Genomic DNA, 21,361 nt, shown 5'->3' with positions numbered 1-21,361 from the left:
CGATAAGGTTCACTGGGGTGCTTATGTTTGTAGATGATTGGACTGGCCGATTCATCGGCGATTTTGGGCTTTCAACTCCTTCATGACTCAAATGAACCCCAGAAGCGTCCATATTTGCTGGTGACATTCTTGGCCTATCTTTCAGCAGCGCTAGCTTTAAGCTTTCTTCTCCTATCTGGCCCAAGTGACCCCCAAGTACGTCGATTCTTGTCTGTTGTTTTTGTAGCCGGTCTGTTGGCAATGGTATATTAAGTCTTTCTTGGCTTCTCTGGGCATTGATGCTTGCAACTTGTTCCATTGGCAACCTTGCTCGCAGTGGTAGATTTAGGCATTCCTGTTTTGACTGATCATTTGCGAATTCGTTCCTTGTAGGTTTCTCACTTTGACGATTTGTCCTGGTATTCACCACATGAGCTGCACCAATCCCCGGTCGAGGTATTCCTAAGATTGGCTGAAGAATAGGGGGCTTTGCAGGCATGACGGGAGTGGCAGGAGAGGCAGATATGGCCAACGATTCAGAGGTGCGGGCTTCTAAAAGATCTTCGCTGCTTGGTTTTCTGGTCAAGGACTTCTTTTTTCGCTTCCTGGTACTACCCGAAATGGTATGACGACGCTTCGTGCTGAGCTGTTGGTAATGAGGGGGAGGAAATGCGAAAAGGGATTGTCCTCGGGGTCTCACAACGTGTCGCCGCTGGTCTATAGCCTCACCAACGTCGAAGTCGATAAGCTTCCCCTGCTCCTCAATTATCCCTGGAAAAATTGGGGCCATGGCAGACCAGCTGACTGTCAAGCGGTATGGATTTTGGCGAACCATAAGGGGTAACTTCAGTTCCTTTTCAGATACGAGGGTCTCTTTGTACTCCCATACACCCTCCACCTTGAAAAAGGCGTTCCGACGGTCGAGAGAAAACTTGAAAAACCATGTTCCATGGCCAAGTGAGCCAATGCCGTAGATCGTCGAATTCAAGTAGTAGACGTCATGATACTTGCTTTCGTCAAGCGAACTAGCTTGAGAGTTGCTCCGTGAGACCAGGCGTAGTTCCACACAAACCCTTGCAGGTACCTCAATCTTGTACGGGCGTGGGCCTTTCTGGATTATTTAAGCATCAGAATAACGTTCCCGTTGACACCAGCATGGTGTTTGTTGCAGGGTCTCAGTTAAGGTCACAAAACACCAACCTGATCAAAGATGAGTTTTGGAGCCTCCGAGGGTTGGTTAGGCTTGTCTGTAGTCTTCCTGATATAGAGTGCACCACCATTTTCGAACCATCGCGAAACATCCTCCCTCCACGCTGATGATGAGAATGGCCTTTCCAATTGCATGGTTAAGACATTGTTCTGATTCTTAAGAGGTAGGCAGACTACAAGCTTGACTGACAATATACTAAAGATTATCGTGCGGAATGGAATATTGGAATACACACAAAATTAGCCACTTGCAGTTCACCTTCGAATACCGAATCCATCGGGCTTAAACCCCGATTCAATCGATCCTGCAGGCTTGGTCCTCGCGCCTTCCAACGGGATATCCCCCATGCTCTGCGTCCGCCAAAGGCAAGCAGAGCTGAGAGACAAACCATTTATGGAATGCCGGTTCGGGAGGACCAGCTGATGGCTTATGTGATCTCACCTTTCCTATTGCCCTAAACATTAGCACGGCTTGAAGTTTGACGGCAGCTTGTATTATTAGAGAGCTAATCCATCAAGGATGGGGTTGCCTGCCAGCCACTTGTTTCTGCTCTCCCTAAAATACCCACATTGATAATCAATCAGAATGACCGATAATCTAAAATACCTAGGTAGGCGGTGCGTAGATGCCACTGTCATGAAGTTATTAGTCATCGATTGTCCTAGGGGAATGGCTAGAATGAACAACACTCAAACCACTCAACAAACCACCTTGTGCATACAGAGTATTTCCATATGCCCTTCGGGATAGCAGAGCGGGACTTGACTTAAAGAGGAAGCTAATAACATGATACTCTGAACCAACTACGTACAATGTTGACTACGAGATCCATATAAGATTAGGATGACTCACACGACTTCCGCCATTAGGAGCACTGTTCACTTGAGCCGATAAAGAAGAGACATGATCGAAGCTGAAAACTTAGATATCAAAGACATCAAAAAGGTTACAAAGCATAGTAAAGGCTGGGAAATCGAAATGACGGAAAGAACAGACAAAAACAGGAACCGTTCCAAACACAGAAGAGGCGAAAAGTACAAGCAAGACAGGGCGTAATGTTGGAAAGCACAATTTATGAATATGTGGACCAAGTTAGCTATTGAGTTTGAGCCAAGACAGCAAGGTATAAACTACCTTAGTCATGGAAGAAAAGGGATGAGTGGCATGGTGGCAACAGTTTGAGGGCGTTTGGCTGTCGAGTCTTGTTTCAGTTGAACGGACGAACGGTTCAAGGTCCATGTAATGGATGGCCAGCAATACAGTCGTATAGTGTAAATTACAGTTATAGCGCTGGAATGTATGCAAGTATCGAGTCGGACAGGGGTTACTGAGCAATTGGTTTCGCCATGACTCACCCCACCTTCCAAAATATCTATGGGACCCTGTGCCCCGCGATCCGCTAACCTGGATGCGACTTGAGAAGTTGAGTTTGTGACGTGAAGTTTTGTTTGCTTTGGACCCCTCGCCAACACATTATACCTGTCCTAGAACAAGCACAGCACATCGGGTCTGACAGTCACAACAGTTCCAAGAGTCACACTCACTATGCCAGCACCTCGGAAACCTGCCCTCCCCCAGCCGGGGAAGGATAACATTCTCATTACCAGTGCTTTGCCCTACGTGAACAACGTTCCTCACCTGGGCAACATAATTGGCAGTGTTCTGGTACGCAACTCTCATCCTTTGTCCCCTCATATCTTCATATGGACCATGGACCTACTGGATGGGTGATGGGGACTTTCCCGTGCTTTCATTTACTTTTGGGCACCAAGATTCCCTCACGATCCAGTCCAGTGCTGTCATTCATGCTATTCATTTTCTCATACTTCCTCACTAGACTCACTCACTAACACTCCTTGACCCGTGTTTTAGTCTGCTGATGTGTTTGCCCGTTTCTGCCGGGCACGCAACCTGCCAACTATCTTCATCTGTGGCTCTGATGAGTATGGCACGGCGACTGAGACAAAAGCGCTTTCGGAGGGAGTGGACCCTGCCACATTGTGCGCCAAGTATCACGCGATCCACAAGGAGATTTACGACTGGTTCCGGATTGACTTTGATATTTTTGGCCGCACTCCTACCCCTGAGCACACCGAGATCGTCCAGAGTATCTTTGCCGGTCTGTGGAAGAACGGTTACATCGAGGAGCGTGAGACTACCCAGGCCTATTGCCCTACCCATGACTCCTTCTTGGCCGACCGCTATGTTGAGGGCGAGTGCAGCATCTGCCATGACAAGGGTGCTCGTGGTGACCAGGTTTGTCATTCGTTTGCTTGTTGCTTTCAGCCAGCCCAGTTATTGACGGCTTTGACAGTGCGACGCCTGTGGCAACCTCCTTGACCCCCTAGAGCCTGACTCTAATGGATCCGATGGCCATGAGGTCAGGGCCACGGGGTGGCTGATCAACCCCCGTTGCAAGCTTGACGGCACCACTCCTGAGAGGCGCAAGACCAAGCACCTTTACCTCCGTTTGGATGCTCTGCAGGAGGAGCTTCGGCCGTGGCTCGCCTCAGTCGAGAAAAACTGGAGCGCAAACTGCGTCGCCATCACCCACTCCTGGCTCGAAAAGGGCTTGAAGCCCCGTGGCATTACCCGTGATCTCAAATGGGGTGTTCCAAGTATGTTTTATAGCCTCTCGATTCAGAAAAATTGTTTACTGACCCTGGATTGTACAGTTCCCACTGGTCTGCCAGGCCTGAATGATGAAGACTATGCCAAGAAGGTGTTCTACGTCTGGTTCGATGCCTGCGGTATGTGTCTTGCCCTCATTGCTTTGATGTCTGAATACTAACTCGAATAGTTGGTTACCCTTCCATCACCAAGACCTTTACCGATGCCGGCAATCCCGAGGGTAAGAACTGGGAGAAGTGGTGGAAGAACCCTGATGAGGTTTCTCTCTACCAGTTCATGGGCAAGGACAATGTGCCGTAAGTATATATCTCAAGGTCAGAAACTTGGTAAGCCCATCTAACTGTGACCAGATTCCACAGCATCATCTTCCCTGCCTCGCAGATCGGCACCAGGGAAAACTGGACCAAGGTCAAGCACTTCTCCACAACCGAGTACCTGAACTATGAGGGTGGCAAGTTTAGCAAATCGAAGGGCGTTGGCGTGTTTGGCAACAATGCCCGGGACACCGGTATTGACGCCGACATCTGGCGCTACTACCTCCTTTCAAGGCGCCCTGAAACTAGCGACGCCGAGTTCAAGTGGGAGTACGTTTGGCTGCACTCCCTGCTTCCTTGGAGTCATATGCTAACTGTCGCAAAGAGAGTTCGTTGATGCGAACAACAACGATCTGCTGAAGAACCTAGGCAACCTGTGCCAGCGTGTGGTCAAGTTCTGCCAGGCCAGGTTTGAAGGCGTCATCCCCGAGTTTGATATTTCTGCATTCCCTGCTCTTGAGCAACACAGGCAGGAGGTCAACAAGCTGCTTCAGGAGTACATTACTCAGCTCAGGGGCCTGAAGCTGAGGGCAGGTTTGTCCACTGTCATGAGGTACGTTATCTGTACAATCTACCAGGAGAACTACATTGCCTAACATCGTCAACAGCATCTCTGCCCTTGGCAACAAGCTCCTGCAGGACAACAAACTGAGCAATCAACTCCTTGCTGAGGAGCCTGCCCGTTGCGCCGCTGTTATCGGATTGGCCCTTAACCACCTCCATCTTCTCGCTAATGTTCTCACTCCTTACATGCCTGCTAAGGCTCAGTCAATCCTCAGGCAAGTCGGCCTCAAGCCTGCTGAGGGTGAAGATCTAGTGCCGGTGTACATCCCCGACACTTGGGAAGCGAATACCCTGAAGGCAGGCCATACCATTGGCACCCCTGAGCTCCTTTTCTCCACAATTCCTGCCGCCAAGATTGAGGAGTGGCGTGATGCCTTCGGCGGCGAGGAGCTGCGCAAGCAGAAGGCTCTCGAGGCCGAAAAGGCCGCTGCTAAGAAGGCTGCCAGGGAGAAGGAGAAGGAGAAGAAGCGTCTCAAGAAGGAGAAGGCCGCCCAAGAGAAGGCCGCTCAAGAGGGCGCTGCCAAATCTGCCGAGGGCAAGCAGGAAGGGGCTCCTGCGCAGGCCACTGAGTTGCCGATCCGCTCAGCTCCGATAGATGGGCAAGCCAATTGAGATGTCTAACTGTTGTTCTTGTGATTTTGCAGTGTCAGTACGGCTGGCGAATGGGAAATTTGAGTCAATAGAGAGGGATCTTTGAGATACCTAGTCATGGTAGACTAGTTTCCGTGTGGCAGCGAGGATTCTGACTTTTGATAGCAAGGGAGTTCCAGTCATCGTGCTGTTATGCACTTTGAATTAGGATGAACCTAGGTGAATGTAAACCGGGTTGTGTCATTCCACCATAAATGGATAGGATCCCAGAAATACTTGATTCTCGAAGAAAGTTTAGTTATCCATATATCCTTAAACGCCTACCCAAAGCCTTTCCGTCATGGCATATATTACCAGACTATACGACAGTAATTGAACTAGCATCACTTCTTCCCTTTACTCCTCCCTCCCGACCCTCCGTTTAACCCAGGCTCATCATCCCCTTCGCCATCTATCCACACCACCACATTTGACGGCACTTTATCCCCCAACTCCTTAAAGAATGTCCTGATCTCCTCATCCGTGTACCTCAAGCTAAAGTGCATCAGAATGAAAGTCGTATTAGGCCACCGCCTGATGATCGGCTCCAGGTCCGCCCACAAAGTGTGCTTCGTCTTTTCCGCTTGCGCGCGATGCTCTTCCCTTAGGAAACTGCACTCTGTGATCACTACTTTGAGTCCTTCCTCCAGCCATTTCTGCACCTCCGGATTTTGATCCAGCGTCAATGCTGTCGTGTCCCCCAGGAAGGCAAATACGGGCGTGGCCACAGGCTGTGTAATATCTGACCCTATGCTCTGCCGCAGGGTGCGTAGCTCGGCTGGCGAGAGAGATCGGTACTCGGGCTTGAGTTTGTACGTGATTTGGTGGAAGACATAGCCTAGGCAGGGAACTGTATGATCGCATGCAAAGGCGGTTGCTGTCCAGGAAGGTTTGGCAGAGTTGCCCGAGCCGCCGACCAGTCGCCGGAGGGTGACGGTTTGCGAGGGCACTAGGGGGTGTGTGATGTGTGTTCTGAGAAGACCATCTCCGGGACCATTTCCACTACCGCTGGAATCAGAAGAATTCGTAGACTCAAGATCCGACGAGGAAAGATCTGTCTCGAGATCGCCTAGTGTCCAAAGCCCGCCGAGATTAAGAACCGTATTGGCATTGATAAAGTTGTCTAATACTTGCTTCATCTCAGCAGGACAAAAGATATCTGGAGGGTCCTCCCGCTTAACAAATGCTGGAGTAAGCAATGTATGGTCGCTATGCCCATGGGTTAGAAAGATGTGCTTAGGACGCAGGTTGTTGACGCATAGGCCGGCGTCGAGCAAGAGGTTGAGCTGGGGGATCACGAAGGAGGTATGCCAAGCGGCGCGAGACCTGCCCGTCAGTGTGATGTGGCTGAAGGGTTTAGGAAATCGCCATTCGAGGATTTCTGACCGCGAGGATTGGCGGAGGGGTGTTGCGAAACTTGCCATGGCTGTTGTAGCTCCAGGTTGATGTTATCGGTTGTCACGTATGCATTGTGAGCGGACCCCACCTTGCCACTGCGGTGGTGAGTGTAAACTTTGAAGCGAAGTAGAGCTGTTGACCTATAATGCAATTGATGAGGTGAAATTGCAAATCTCCGGGCTCATGGAATCGACTCTGTGAGAGAACAGCGCATGCATTTTATGTCTCGATTTCAACTTCTAGCGGATAGCAGAGCTCTATCAAACACAAGTGGTACCAACGCCATTGGTTGCCGTCGAGTCCCCGGACCTTGACTCGGGCCGTCAGAGTCAGCCCTGCGGAAGACATAACACGCAAAGCCACTGCATCTAATCTTGGTGAGCCCAATCGGTACTCGGGTCTCAAATGGCAGCTACTTGGTTTCACAGTGGCTGATATGACGATGTACCTTGCGATGAAGCAGAGGATTGAGTTGGCTGAGCTTTTCCAAGGCCGGATGAGCAAGATCGGAAAGACGTGACTAAGGGCTGCACAATGTGGCAATGAGAAAGCATGCAGGCAGAACCGAGCACAGAACTGACCAACAAAACGCTAGGAAATCCATACTCGGCCTTATCCTTTAAGGCTGGCCGACATGAATCCATGTATCCCGCCGTGAACAATAGCTTAGACACTTATAAAAATCTCCACCCTTGACAGGCAACTGGTTGAGGTCAATACAGTGGCATAAGGAAGACTGGACGGAGGACGGCTTGATATGCAGCTGATAACGTTCAAAACCTTTTCTCTCTCTATTCTCTGCCATCGGTAAACCTGGACATCTCGCAGTTAAGTCATTAACCCTAGGGAAAAGAACCAAGCCAACTTTTCCTCAGATAACCGACGCAATCTCAGCCCAGTAACCCCTGCACGTAGTATACTCCTCCCTGGCCCGTGAGAGCCAATGCAAGTTGCGACAAGGGAAAAGTCCGCCCTGAACCTTTTCAACGCCATGTATATATCAATAAGCCACCAAAAATAAAAAAAAAAAAATACCCAGAACCACCCCTATATGGTCAACGCTCCCGGTGATGCTACATACTGTGAACCCCACAGATATTGGGAGCCAATCCACTGGTTCAGCTCGGATTCTGATTACAAAAAGTCCATGAATATATATATGAGCAATGATAAGAGGACAGAGAGCTTACTCAAGCTCCTCTTCTTCCTCCTCTTCTTCAGTCGTGATACCTTTGTACTTCATCTCCAGCACCCACTTGTCTCCAAAATCCACGCCCTTCCTCATCTTAGTGCCGGCCTTCTTCCACACAGCCTGGCCCAGACCCATATCAACGAGATAGAGCTTCCACTCAGCCGCAGCGTCGTCCGAGATGGCCGTCGCGGCGACCTGGTCGCCATCATCGTCAACATCACCATTCTCTTCTGCCGCAATGATGGCCTGGAGCAGGCCGCGCTTGGGAGCACCGACTGCCACCACATAGCGTGGCTTGACATACAGCTTGTTGCCGTCGACCACTGAGACCCTACCTGAGGTTGGATCGATGCCTGAAGGCACGTCAACGGCGAGGACGAAGGCCTCGTTGCGATTAGCCCATTCAATAAGCTCGTACACCGTGGCCTGGTCACCGTTGCGCAGTTCCTCAAACGAGATGGCCAGCCCCAGGAGCGCATCGATGATGAGCATCACCGGTGCCGGATTGGTCAAATTGCTCAGTGACATACTACGTGGTGTATCGATAGTTAAAATGGGAATGCTCATCTTGCGCAAGTGCTCGAAGAAGTCGGTCTTGGTGAAGACACGCCCGCCCAGGTTGCGGTATAATCGCACCTGTTGCTGTACATCTTCAAGCAAGTCGCGGTCGCCACGTTCTAATCCGACCACGCACACAAGCACGTTGATACCCTTGTTACGGAGATGTCGGGCGGCGGCGATGGCTCGTGAGCCGGATTTATTGTTACCAGCCAGCACGACAACTGTCTGCGGAGGAGGATTGCCAGTCATGGGATCGACAGCACCGGCATGTCGGACCTTGATGGCCGGGTCGGACAGCGCCGTAAGTGTAACCTCAGCGATGCCACGGCCCGCATTTTCTGTCATCATCTCCTCCGTCAATCCGATTTCATTATGTGCGATATTTTCGAGGTTGAACATCTGCAGTGCTGAGACCGTCTCGATGCGCCGGTTAGACGGCAATACGTAAAGACCCTGTGGAGAAGCCGACGTCGACAGTTGCTTCCTCTTGTCAGCGGTCGTGGTACGAGACGAAAGTCGGCTGCTTGGCCGGCTTCCCTTCAGGGACTGGGTGCGCATCTGGCTCACACTGGAGTTGACTCTGCTCGGGCCCGACCCTGTCCCTCCTCCGGTCTTGCGCGACTGCGATCGACGATTTGAGCCAGCTTTATCACCTCCTCGGCGTGAGCTTTGCCTGCTGCTCATGCCCAAATCCCGTGAAATCAAGCGGTCGCTGCTGTGTACAACCCCGTCATCTGCCTCGCTATTCCAGAAGTCATTGGGTGTCTCCTTCGACGCTGGTCGATCCTTGGGGGGCTTAAGAATCGTCGACGGCATATCAAGCACATTCTCTGTATAGTGAAGGTTCTTTCCACCGGCTGTTCCGGGCTTGGGACGCGGTCGCCGGTTGTAACCAACCAACCGATCAGCCTCGTCAATTTGATCATTTTTCCTCAGCTGCTCAAACAGGTTCTTCTTGTCAAACTTGGCCAAGCTGCCCTCGAAGTCAAAATCGCCCATCTCCTGGACGTCAGTGACATCCTCGGAGGCCCAGCCATTATCAATGGTGTGCCTGCCCCTTGCTCTCCGTTTCAACGAGCTGAACGGCTGGAAGGATGAGGTATCCTGCAATATTGGGGTCTGTCTCCAGCCCTTTCCACGACCGACCATTTTTGTAGAAGTGTCCGGAGATGCCTGGTAATCTTCATGCGACACACCTCGCGAGCTGACCTGCCTCCGCTGCCGCCGCTTCTTCTTCTGGCCTGCTACATCTCCGTACTCAAGAACAGTTTCGGGGCCTTCTTTGTCCTGGGCTGCCTCAGCTGTCGCACCGCGCTCTCCGATGTTGAGCGCTTTGATTGATTCGGCGACTGTTGCTACGGTTGGAGTGACCTCGCGATTCGCATTTGGTACTGGTGCCAGATTCGGCATGGCGGGCTCGGGATCCCGTTTCTCGCTGGTAGTAGGCAGTGGGATGCTGGGGACGCGAGACAAAGTGGCAGACGGGCCCGGTTTTCCTACAGCCACAATGGCAGGGTCCACGAAGGCAGGTTTTGCTGGCGCTTGCGGGATAGGGAGGGGCGCAACCGGCGGCGCAACAGGAGCCACGGGCTGTGTTGCTGTTGCAACAGCATTCGGCGCGGGTGTGCTGGTAACTTCGGAAAGATCGACGATATCAGTCGAGGGAATCGAAACGCGGGGTTTCCACTCGTTTGTATTGAGATACCAGACTGTGGGATAGCGAGGGTGTGTCAGTACCGGGACGAAATACTTCCTTCGAGGAGATGCATGCCGATTCGAGATAGGATAAGACTCACCGTTGCTTAGAGTCAACCCAGTACCGGCCTCAACAGCGCTGACAGTTCCCTTAAGACGCAGAGGAGGGTTGCCCTTAAGGGTCACCAGCATCTGCAGGCCGATGAATTCCGCAGCCATGGCGGGCGAATCGAGGGGTGGCGCTCAGGAACAGGAAGCCCTGAGCGGCGCTGCGCTGGGTAAGGAAGAATATATGGGCTGCAGTTGGAGCACGAGACGGCGAACTGCTCGGTCAGATCGGGTCTTTTTCAAAAAGTTGGATGGCGAGAGCCGGCAGTGCTGGTCTTAGATGCGTTGCGCAAAGCAACGTGCGTTCAGACCGACAAAATGTGGGAAAGTTCGCGCTCGCTTTCCTTTGATGTCTGAAGGTCGACCATGTTTCGCAACTTCCAGGTTCCTTCGATCCTGATCTTTTGCTTATCGATAGGAGCCCCCTAAAGCTGCAAACCCCGGTTACATGCGTGGTGCAGGGTCGTTCGAGCGGGGCATGTACTCTTCGATGTAACATTAACGGCGTTTTTCGTAAAACTATGAAAATGGTCGCTGTGATTTTGGGCTTTATACATATTCAGACAGAGTGGTGTACGCTGGGCATCAAATAGCATACTGCTGTGAAATTCATTGGTGATGAACAGAGTAAGCAACCTCAATATCTAAGATTTTGGTGCACACTTCGTACCAGCCCTGGTAAATTCACGATTGTTTGGACAGTATTTGTCTCGTATCATACTGCTGCTGCTTATTGAATGTGTTTATTTACTGACATCTCGAGACACTTTTGTCCCTGTCCTGATTGTAACTCACTTGTCTCTGTAGACGCTGCCTGGATTTAAGATACATCTCCTGGAAAACGTTCCGAGCCCGAAATAACATGCATTTCCCGCTAAGTCCACTAATTCCACAGCACAAGACGCAAACCATACCCTTGCCCAAGAAGGTACCAAAGTCCGCCATAATACCATATGCACGCCAATCCCTTTCCTTGCCTCCAAGTGTCTTATTGGCTCTCCTGAGCTGTAAACCCTTAGCCATAGGCAATTCGGGCCTCTTCATTCTGCTCATCGTCATATCTCTCGTCCTGTGGCCTCGTCGGCGGCAGAGCCCTTGGGTCTCCAGGCCGCCTGATCGTATAACTTGTTATCGAGCCAGCGGCCTTCTTCTTCATCACCGACTCGGCTGTACTCAGTTTATTGTAAAACTGAATGACACGTGGGTGAGCCATGACTTTGGACTTCTGGAAGTTCAGTACCTGCAGTCCCTTTTGCGATGTAGCACGGCTGAGCGCGACATAGGCTTGGCCCTTTTCAAATACTTTCCCCAAGTCGACCTTGACACGCTCAAGGGTTTGACCTTGTGCTTTGTGGATGGAGAGCGCCCACGCCAAGATCAGGGGGAGCTGCTTACGTGCTGCTTGCACCTCACCGGTTGGCAATTCCACCTTCCAATCCTCCGGGACGCAGAGGATGTTGCGCTGTGTGCCGTCAACAGCATGGAAGCGTACCAATGGATACTCCTTATTAGCCTCTTTATTTGACAAGGCATTAGCAAAAGAGCGGATACGCCTCTTTGCATCGGACTCAACATCGGAATCGTCGGCTCCGCCTCGGATCTCGAAAGTTGACTCGGTCATAAAATCAATCACTGTTCCCAAAGACCCGTTGACAAGGGTGTCGTCCATATTTTTGATGAGCATGACCTGGGCACCTTTCTTCAGCTCAATTGTTGGTGGTGCCATCATATTGGCAAGCAGCTTGTCGCGAAGAACTGGATCGCTGCCTGTGTCAACACTGTCATATCGATATGTTTTACCAGCAAGGGCTTGGAGGCGCTTCTGGTTGGAACTGTCAACCTCCTGTCTTGTAGGAAACCTGATGGTATATAGGTTAGTCTATAACTTCAAAGGACGAGAGATGGAGACACACAGTTCGGTAACCTCAAGGCCATCGTCAAAGTGCAGCGGCCTGCTGAGAGCCTGAAAATTGCGAACGGTCTTGTCACTTATCTTGCCAAGACGCATCTCGTTGAGCATCTCGGCGAATTCTTAACTGCATTAGCATACTGCACAAATGACTTGAGCGTAAGCAATCGGAAAGCATACCAGGATCCTTCTGCCGGAAGACTTCGGTCAAGGCGATGGTATGATCAATCGACATGTTCCAAGTTGCTGCCTCAAAGGCAAACTTTGCCTCCCTTGTCTTGCCACTCTCCGGTACTGGTGGAAGCTGGAAAAAGTCGCCAGTGATGACCAACTGAATGCCGCCCCATGGACGGCCATTGTTACGGATAATCCTGCCGATCTGCGACAGCTTGTCAAACAGCTCAGCATCCACCATAGAAATCTCATCAATGATGAGAACTTTAGTCTTCAGCCACCGATTCTTCGCTTTTGGGTTGCGCCGAATCTTCTTCACAAGAGTGTTAACATCTTCCTTCCCGAGACCGATACCAGCAAAACTATGAAGGGTCATGCCACCAATGTTGCACGCAGCCAGACCGGTGGAAGCCGTAATAGCCACCCGTTCCGGATCGCGAATGTACTTCTTTTTCAGATCCTGGATAATGGCTCGCATCAAAACTGACTTGCCAGTACCAGCAGGACCTGTGAAGAAGACACTTTGTCCCTGCTCGACGACAAGGCTCTTAATGTATTTCTGCTCATCGCTCAAGACAATGGGTGCAGACTTAGATACGTGTGATTTCATCGCCTGATGCATGTCCCCAAGTGTTGCCTCAAACTTGATGGACTCTTTCTGCTGCTGTTGCGTCTTTAGCTGCTTCTTTTGAGCTTTAACAGCACTCTCCGTCGTATTCCATAACGGAGGATTTGTCTTCACTGGAGTCGATGTTGGGAGTGTACTTTGAACCTCCTTTAAGTCCTGATCTGCAGGTTGCCGATCCCAATTCGGGGGCAATTGTCGCTTTTTCTTGATAGGCACAGACTCCTGTGCCTCGTTGTCTGGTGACGGTCGTTTAGCAGCAGGTTGCAGCTGCTCTGCCATAAGCTCAGAAGGTCGAGGAGGGGGTCGGTAATGGGAAGGTGAAGATTGCGACCAAGAGATGACACTCGTGTTGCTAGCCGGAGGGGGCTCGTTCTGTTCAATCTTGCTAGATCCCGGTTCTTGTTGAGGGCGAGAGGGCAAGGCAGAGGGAGCCTGAAACTCCAAAGCCAGGCTTTCGTCATCGCTGAGGTCCTCAATTGAGAACTGCACTGCAGCAGCGAGCTCACTCACACTCGGCGCCGATGGCTGAGCAGCGCCGCCCTTTGTGGCTTCAGTTGCTTCGGGTGCCTCCTCCTCCTTAAAAGAATCGGACTGTTTGTACAACGATGCAAGGCCCTGGCCCTTAGGGAAAAACCGCGGGGGGTTGCTGTTAATAATATTGGGAGACCGATGCTGAAGGGCCGTCTTTGCTGGTGCTGCAGGAGTGGCTTTGGATGAATTGGCTAGGTGAGGCTTGTTGAACATGGTACTGATATTGCTCTGGGTTTTGGTCTGTGATCCGGTAGATTGGCCGTTTGATGGAAACGAAGAGGGTTTTCCTCCAGTCGGTTTTCGCGACTGCTGCATGGCGGCAGCGGCCCTTCCAGCTTCAATAGCCCGACCTAACATTGCACGAGGTTCAGCAGAGTGTCTCACCCCAAGAGTGTGGACAGTCAAGCGGCTTGCACGGAGCAGAGGATATAAGTTCCGGCCGAGGGAGAGGCTTGCTCGACGGAGAACTTGACTGGAGAGTTCAGTCATGCAGAGTTGTGGCCAGCGAGACAAACTGGCTGTCGAAGAGCGCTGCTGATGGTAAGTGGGGGAAGGAATTGTCCAGAGAAGCGAACTTCCATTCCAAAGTTGGGCTCCGTCGCGTCGAGCTGAGAAAACCGCGTTTGCAAGAATACTCCTTAAATGCGGGGAGCCCGTGCACTGAACAACACGACGGCCCTTCAAAACGCACTGGGTAGCAGATAGCAACCCTAACCCTTATTCTAACCATCAACTGCTAGGCCCTACGGATTGATACGGGCTTTGCGCTATGACAAAGGATCAAAACCAGGCATCTTCCTCAATTATGCAAGCTCTTAGTATTTAATCGCATATATTACCATGGTTTCCAGTGAATGTCTACTTATCTATTGCAGCATACCATGATTGTTGCTTGGTTGGATGTCCTGCTGTGAAAATGTGCTTACGTGAGACACGGGCCAAACGCACAACACTCATTTTGGAAGGGCAGAATGCCACATACCGAACATTTTTTCACTACTGCAGTGCAGGTTGTTCGGCCATCAAACTGCCCCCAGCTCATCCAAGGCACATCGACTGTAGACAAGGAGATGTGCTTGAAACAATCTGAGAGCAAGACCTGGCACTCGGCAGATCATCTCTGTCACAAAGCTTAACTCAACCCAAGACTGTGGAAACCGAAGAGGATTCGTCAATTGACTTCTCGGCATCTCTGGGCAGAGCTTGGCAGGGTCTTGATGCATCACGGCAGACGTCATGAGCTTGAAGATTGAGTCTGCCCATCAGCATACATATACGTATAACTTGCCTAATGCTAGCAGTGGTCAGTTGCCTGGCATACGCAATTCCAATGGCTAATTTTTGGGCACGTACAGGAGGACAGCTATCTTCCCTCTGCTGTGGAAGTAGGGCTCGAAGGTTCATGTCCATTTGATGGTGTTGCATTTAAAAGACTAGGATGGCCCTGCAAGAATAACTCTGCTTCTACTTGGACTCCTAATCCGGATTGTTCTTGTTACCTGGGTACCTAAGCAGGTAGCTATAACATAAATATTGGGCACCTGTCCTCGGTCATAAGACTGATGACATGCAACTATAACTTTCCGTTTCAGTGTACTCTTGACATCTTTAAAATCTCTCCGAATTTTCTTGTTGGCATGGCATATGTGCCACCGACAAATCAAACAGCGGATTGTGAATGTGCTTTCCGAGGCTCAGTGAAGACCCACAGCTTCTGCAACTGTGTTGATCACTTCCACCAACAAAGTAGTGTCATGCACTACACGTTGCTCGCAGTGCCAGAGCTAGCGTGTTTAGAATGAGTGTTTACCTACACAGTGTCCAAAAATGAACCAGGGGGCTGAAGATCATGGCAGTATAAAGTCTCGTTGACATTCCAATAATTTACCTTATTATCAAACCTGTTGTCCGTCTGTCCAACCTCCTGGCATCTCTGCCGGCCCAGCCCGATGCCTTTTCAATTACGATCGAGCTGTTTGAACAAGCTTCTCTCCTCGCTCCTTCCACAGGCTGTCACGATATCTCAACAGTCTTGAGCCCTTATCGCTATTGATGCTTACCTACCTAGGCAGGTATATCATTCCTTCCTCCCCTGTGCCAGAGTTCACGAGGCTCAAGTGACCGGGCCCACGCGTTTCTTTGGACTCGTCGCTAGCTCCGTTTCCTTACCCAGCACTCCAGACTCCAGCCTTGCCCATTGAAACGACTTCTTAGTGGTTGGTCCCAGGGTTCATTGGCGTTTGCGAACCGCTCAACTGGGAACCCACCTCAACCGCGACTCCACGTGTTCCCACTTTGTCATCCTGTCCACTTTGCCGCCGAGGCCATGTTTAGGACCAACGCGTTTCCTTAAATCCATTGTTGTATGGTTTGCGATTCGTCCCTGGTCAGTAATATTAGAACTGATTGAAGACTGACCGGTTGAGAAGTGAGACATCCAGGAGCCGCTTATAATTACCTTTATATCATTCAACGACATTAATCCCCCTTACATTACTCAGGACCCCAAGGCTTCCTATTCTTTTGACTGGAATCCCTGGTCCAATCATACAGCTCCTAGAAGCCGACATCCGACACCCCCATAACCAACTGCTCCAATCATCACGGAAATCTCCTCCGGCCCTCCCGTGGGCACCCTGAGCACGCCGCCGGGCACTAGAATATGGCTTGGGACAAACTCTCCATCACTGGGCCACATCTGGTCTACATCATCCTCGGGGGCTTCACCTCCTTGTTCATGCTCTGCTCCTCCATCTTCAAGGAGCGCATGTATATTGGTGAAGCCACGGTTGCGACCATATGTGGTGTGATTTTCGGCCCTCATGCTGCTAACCTCATCAACCCGGCCTCGTGGGGCGGTGTCGACATCATTACCATTGAATTCTCTCGTATCGTGTTGGTTGTGCAATGTTTCGCCGTCGGTGTTGAGCTTCCCAAGTACTATATGGAGAAGCATTGGAGATCGGTCTTCTTTCTGCTCGTCCCGGTCATGACATGGGGTTGGCTGATTACTAGTCTTCTTATTTGGTGGCTGATCAAGCCCCTGAACTTCCTCGAGAGCTTGGTTGTGGCTGCATGTGTCACTGCCACTGATCCAGTACTGGCCTCATCTGTTGTTGGCAAGGGCAAGTTTGCGAAGCGAGTACCCAAACATTTGCGCGACCTTCTCTCGGCAGAATCTGGCTGCAACGATGGCATGGCATTCCCCTTCATCTACCTTGCTCTGTATCTCATCCACGACAAACAGAGCGCCAAAGAGGTCTCATTCCACTGGATCGTGTACACCATCCTGTACGAGTGCTTGTTCGGTTGTGTATATGGATTTATCGTCGGCTATCTAGCTCGGCATGGCATCAAGTTTGCTGAGAAGCACGACATGATCGATAGGGAGAGTTTTCTCGTCTTCTACTTCACCCTGGCACTTTTCTGCGCCGGATCTGGAAGCATCTTAGGAGTCGACGATCTCCTTGTTGGATTTGCCGCCGGAGTTGGCTTCTCAAACGATGGTTGGTTCACGCAGAAAACAGAGGAGTCTCACGTCTCCAACGTCATCGACCTGCTGCTCAACCTGGCCTACTTCGTGTACCTTGGGACTATTATCCCGTGGGGCTCATTCAACGACAGCACTATTGGCTTGCAGGCCTGGAGGCTCTCTGTGCTCGCCATTCTTGTCATTCTCTTTCGCCGTATCCCTATCATGATGGCACTAAAGCCCTTAATTCCAGATATCAAAACCTGGCGTGAAGCTCTCTTTGCTGGCCACTTTGGCCCCATCGGAGTCGGCGCTATCTTCGTCGCCATGTTGGCACGCGCAGAGTTAGAATCGGAAGACCCGGTGCCCCTCGACCAATTACCAGCGCCCACTGCCGAGCACTACACACTCATCACTCTGGTGTGGCCGATCGTTTCGTTTATGGTCGTGTCTTCCATCATCGTCCACGGCTCCTCTGTCGCGGTCTTCACTCTAGGCAAACACATCAACACCCTGACCGTCACAATGTCATATACTGCGGCCAATGATGATGGCCCCCATTGGATGAGCCGGCTCCCGCGCATCTCATCCCAATCACGGTCTCAGGCCAGGAGCGTGTCAGAGCTGGAGGGCGAAGAGCTTAAGATGCCCGAGTATCCTCCAGGAACTTTACCACCTATTGGCTACCCTGGCAATTTCCTTCGCCGTGTAAGAGATGAAGACCATTCTGGACGGAACAGCAGATCTTCCTCGCGAGCCTCCCGCTGGAGAAGGAAGAGGTGGGATGACGGGATTGGCCCAGGAGGGCCTATTAGCCAGTCAGCCATCTTTCCCCAACGACGAACTCAGGGAGACCAAGCTACGCCATCTCAGCGCGCCAGTTCCGACATGCCGCAACAGGAGCAAGAGACGCCGTCGATGCCTACGGCAGAAGCTGGATCATCAGCCGCTGAAACACCTGCACAAGCCTCAACTTCCGGAACTACGCGGGTGTCCATGGACGCCCAAGGGCGCGAAGAAAGGCTGGAGGTCTATGAGGAAGGAAATACTGTTGTGGTGGAAAACCGGGATGGTGATGTGGTGTCTATCACATCCATCACTCAGGAGAATGCTGGACCTGATGCTAAAACCCTTGAGATGAAACTTAAGTCAGAAGCTGGTGCGTCGGGCTGGACTTATGAGGCACTCAAGAGGAGAATAATGAATTGGCGTGAAGCTGAGATGGAGAAGAGGAAGGGCAAGGAGAAGATGTTCAGAAAAAGCGAGCCGGCACGGGCCTTCCAGTTTGGCAACACGGTATGTCCGCCGCATATGAAGGACACTGGCTTTCTTCGATTCTCAGGCTAATGAACTATCTGCAGATCATCCTTGAGAATGAAGATGGCGACGTCATCAAGAAATATGATTTGCCATCTGACAAGTCGCAATCCGATCTGGTTGCACAAGGTCTAAAGTACATGGGAATGGGCATCTTTGTGAAGGTCCTAGACAAGGCCGGTGGGGCAGCAGAGAAGCCAGGTCAAGGCGAAGGAGCATTAGTTGCACAGAGGGGCAAGAAAAAGAGCTTGCCTAATGAACAGGATGAGGAAGACGATAAGCACATCCGCTTCACCATCGGCGGCATAGGAAAGCGCTTGACCAAGGAGGACTTTCTCAATGAAATGAAGAAACTGGACAAAAACCAAGCCAAAGCCCTTGCTCAGCAAATGACACAATCAAAAGCAAATGCCAGTCCAAGCAGATCAGCTGCAGGAAAGACTGGTAGCAGTTCTGCTCCGGCTGCTACCACGATGCCATGTATACAAGTAACGCCCGATGTTGACACAACAAAAGCGGAAGGCGAAACAGATGCGGAGCGCAAGCGGCGTCTCGCTGCTCTGAAGGGGATGCAGAACTTGAGTGAAGAAGCCCATGAGATCGAGACAGAGGCAGAACGACGCCGTAGAGAGGCAGCCCTCGGTCTTCGCCCTCATGGAGCCGAAGAGGATAGCGAAGATGACGATACTCCCCGTCTCCCACCCTCCAGAAGGTCTATTCGGTTTGCAGCAGCACCTAATAAGGAGAGGAAGGATTCGGCCTGAAAGGGCTTTGGCAAATGCAGGAAGGGCTTGAGGGGCATATAGTTCTGGGGCCAGTAACACGGCGTGTGGCTAGGAGTTTAGCTAGATGAGCATGCTGTACTGATTGCATAAGGTATCATGTAATTGCGGCGATGTTTGCTTGGAGGAGGAGTGCTTGGAGATAGATGAGATAACCAGATGGCTTGCTGTTTTTGCTGCTACTATGCTTGCTAAGATGGAGCCATATGTGATTCGATGAAGTCTTTGATATCAGTACTGATCTCCAGATGAGAATACTCAATGCAAGATGAAGCCATGCCAGGTACTCTTGAGAGGTAATGGAAAGGTCGATCACCATTGATGTCGTGCCTCGAGAAAGCTACGCACGTGAACTTGAAGAGGCTGAAGCACCCCGCTGAGGGACAGTGTGTGGACCCATTCCCTCCAGATGGTCAGCGCCAAGCCTAATTTGGACTAGCGCGGTCTAAAAGGCCGTCATTCCCTTGCCGCGAAAAAAAGACGTTTTGACCGGCAGGCGGCTTTCACGACCAGAAATCCTTTGTCCATCGACGTACTTTGCCTACCTAATCACCCCGCCCTAGCCTTAAGACAAAGCTGACCCAACAACGTGCGGCCCTATACTCATACACCTGAACCAAATAACACACTCTCCCTGCACAAGAGCCTTCCTAATTCGCCAATATGGTACAACTCGTTGAGGTTGAGGACGAGCACTTCACCCAGCCCCAACCGGGCCCAGAGGAGGATGATGATGAGTACACTGACACTGGTACGTCGCGCCTCGCTCAGCCCATCTTTTGCCCCCCATATCTGTCTCCCGTGAGACACCTGTCAGGATAGCAACTGACCAGTTTGTCCTAACTCCAGACTCTGAGATCTCCACCGAGTCCAACTTTGATCCCTCGGAAGAGACACTCGCCGACCGCTTGCACGCCCTGCGCGATATGGTGCCACCCGCCTACCGCGGCTGGATCTACCACAAGTATGAGCAGACAACATCAGCAGTGCGTAAGGCGTTGTCCTTTGCTGGCCGCGCCGCCTGGACTGTGTCTGTCACGGCTCTGCTCGTCGGCGTGCCTTTCTCGCTCGCCTATGGCGAGGATCAGCAGTATGCTGCTATGGAGCAGGAGCAGCGTATGCGTGAACTGGGCGGTGAGGTGCTCACTGCCGGTGCTCCCGGCAGCCAGGGCGGTGGTTTGACAGCTGAGCAGGTGAATGCTGCGCTGGGGAGGAGCGAGGCAAAGCCTGCTCTCTAAGGAACAGCCGTTAATGATGGGTGATGAACAATGATCGGGGTTTGGGGATGGCAGGGTTGTTGATGGCGACCAATTTGCAAAATCGCGGGTTTCGGCGAGGTAAAATGGAGAGATGGGTGCTTGGTGAATGGAACCAGGAAGTGTTGGATTCTTCCTTGGTAGGGAGAGGCATGGGATTCCCCGCAAAACCATTCGCATACTGTCTGTCGTCTTTGGTTTGGCCCAGAGACTCTTGGAACAGCTTCTGATTCGGCAACTGAGCCCCTCACACAATACGGGGAGAGAGAAGTCGGCTACCAGTCAAGGGGCCACATACAAATCTCCATATATCACACTCGGATTGACCGAACATTGTATGAAATGTCCATTCATATGCGGTCTCACCAAAACAACAGAGACACGCACACAGAACAGATGGACCTGGCTTCCTCTGTCTCTCCTCCTACCCCTTCCAATCAGACCTCAGCCCCTAACCTTCCTGTACATTTATGTATATTAAACTCAGATCATCTGCCATGGCGTGGCCATGATATCTTCTTCTCTCCCCCATGTGTCATGGGCTGGAGACGAAAATGTTGATGATAATGTTCTTTTCCTTTGCAGTCCCTCCTCGCTTATCATCTCGACTTTCATGGTTGGAGCTACTTGGTGGGATATACGGGCAGGAGTGTCGGGTAATCAACCAGTCAGGGCGGTTTGATGATGTTGTTGGGCATGAATCTCACCTCCTATGCTTTGCATGCAGAGCGTGAATGATAGTTATTCAATGCCTGAACTATTTCATGTGCTGTCTGGCCTGTCAGGTACTTAAGCAAAATATTACCCACAGCCGGTCATACACAAAAAAGGATGATTACATGAGAGCAGAACAGATCTTGCACGTCTCACCAGGGAGGCCTATGTAAGCTGTATGCAAACCGAAAGCAGAACGCCAACCTGACTTGCTAATTTCAGCCCAGCATCACCCATTTCGGGTAGTCAGCAGGCTAGAATGTACGTGTTTAGGTACTTCTTTCTGTAAGACTCAA

General features: G+C 51.2%; 6 protein-coding genes across 6 annotated transcripts; 3 read left to right on the top strand and 3 right to left on the bottom strand.

The window, feature by feature from the left end:
* Positions 1-2,734: 2,734 nt before the first annotated feature.
* Positions 2,735-5,310, top strand: CTHT_0026690 (methionyl-tRNA synthetase-like protein; the record flags this gene model as incomplete). Its single annotated transcript, XM_006693064.1, has 8 exons — positions 2,735-2,854; positions 3,062-3,445; positions 3,504-3,807; positions 3,865-3,939; positions 3,990-4,116; positions 4,180-4,404; positions 4,460-4,687; positions 4,743-5,310. The coding sequence occupies 8 exons, from the start codon at positions 2,735-2,737 to the stop codon at positions 5,308-5,310; spliced, it is 2,031 nt and encodes a 676-aa protein (XP_006693127.1).
* Positions 5,311-5,672: 362 nt separating this feature from the next.
* On the bottom strand, positions 5,673-6,752 carry CTHT_0026680 (uncharacterized protein; the record flags this gene model as incomplete). Its single annotated transcript, XM_006693063.1, has 1 exon — positions 5,673-6,752. One exon carries the CDS (start codon positions 6,750-6,752, stop codon positions 5,673-5,675), a length of 1,080 nt encoding a protein of 359 aa, XP_006693126.1.
* A 1,160-nt stretch (positions 6,753-7,912) lies between these two features.
* Positions 7,913-10,393, bottom strand: CTHT_0026670 (uncharacterized protein; the record flags this gene model as incomplete). Its single annotated transcript, XM_006693062.1, has 2 exons — positions 7,913-10,188; positions 10,276-10,393. 2 exons carry the CDS (start codon positions 10,391-10,393, stop codon positions 7,913-7,915), a joined length of 2,394 nt encoding a protein of 797 aa, XP_006693125.1.
* A 904-nt stretch (positions 10,394-11,297) lies between these two features.
* On the bottom strand, positions 11,298-13,839 carry CTHT_0026660 (DNA helicase-like protein; the record flags this gene model as incomplete). The annotated part of the gene is made up of 3 exons (XM_006693061.1): positions 11,298-12,141; positions 12,196-12,313; positions 12,372-13,839. 3 exons carry the CDS (start codon positions 13,837-13,839, stop codon positions 11,298-11,300), a joined length of 2,430 nt encoding a protein of 809 aa, XP_006693124.1.
* Positions 13,840-16,186: 2,347 nt separating this feature from the next.
* CTHT_0026650 (uncharacterized protein) lies at positions 16,187-19,077 on the top strand (the record flags this gene model as incomplete). Its single annotated transcript, XM_006693060.1, has 2 exons — positions 16,187-18,292; positions 18,358-19,077. 2 exons carry the CDS (start codon positions 16,187-16,189, stop codon positions 19,075-19,077), a joined length of 2,826 nt encoding a protein of 941 aa, XP_006693123.1.
* Positions 19,078-19,758: 681 nt separating this feature from the next.
* CTHT_0026640 (uncharacterized protein) lies at positions 19,759-20,333 on the top strand (the record flags this gene model as incomplete). Its single annotated transcript, XM_006693059.1, has 2 exons — positions 19,759-19,846; positions 19,945-20,333. 2 exons carry the CDS (start codon positions 19,759-19,761, stop codon positions 20,331-20,333), a joined length of 477 nt encoding a protein of 158 aa, XP_006693122.1.
* Positions 20,334-21,361: the final 1,028 nt, after the last annotated feature.

The sequence above is a fragment of the Thermochaetoides thermophila genome, assembly GCF_000221225.1.
Source record: "Thermochaetoides thermophila DSM 1495 unplaced genomic scaffold scf7180000011816, whole genome shotgun sequence".
NCBI lineage: Eukaryota > Fungi > Ascomycota > Sordariomycetes > Sordariales > Chaetomiaceae > Thermochaetoides > Thermochaetoides thermophila.
The sequence above is the reverse complement of the archived record's forward strand: the minus strand, read 5'-3'. Positions and strand labels throughout refer to the sequence as shown.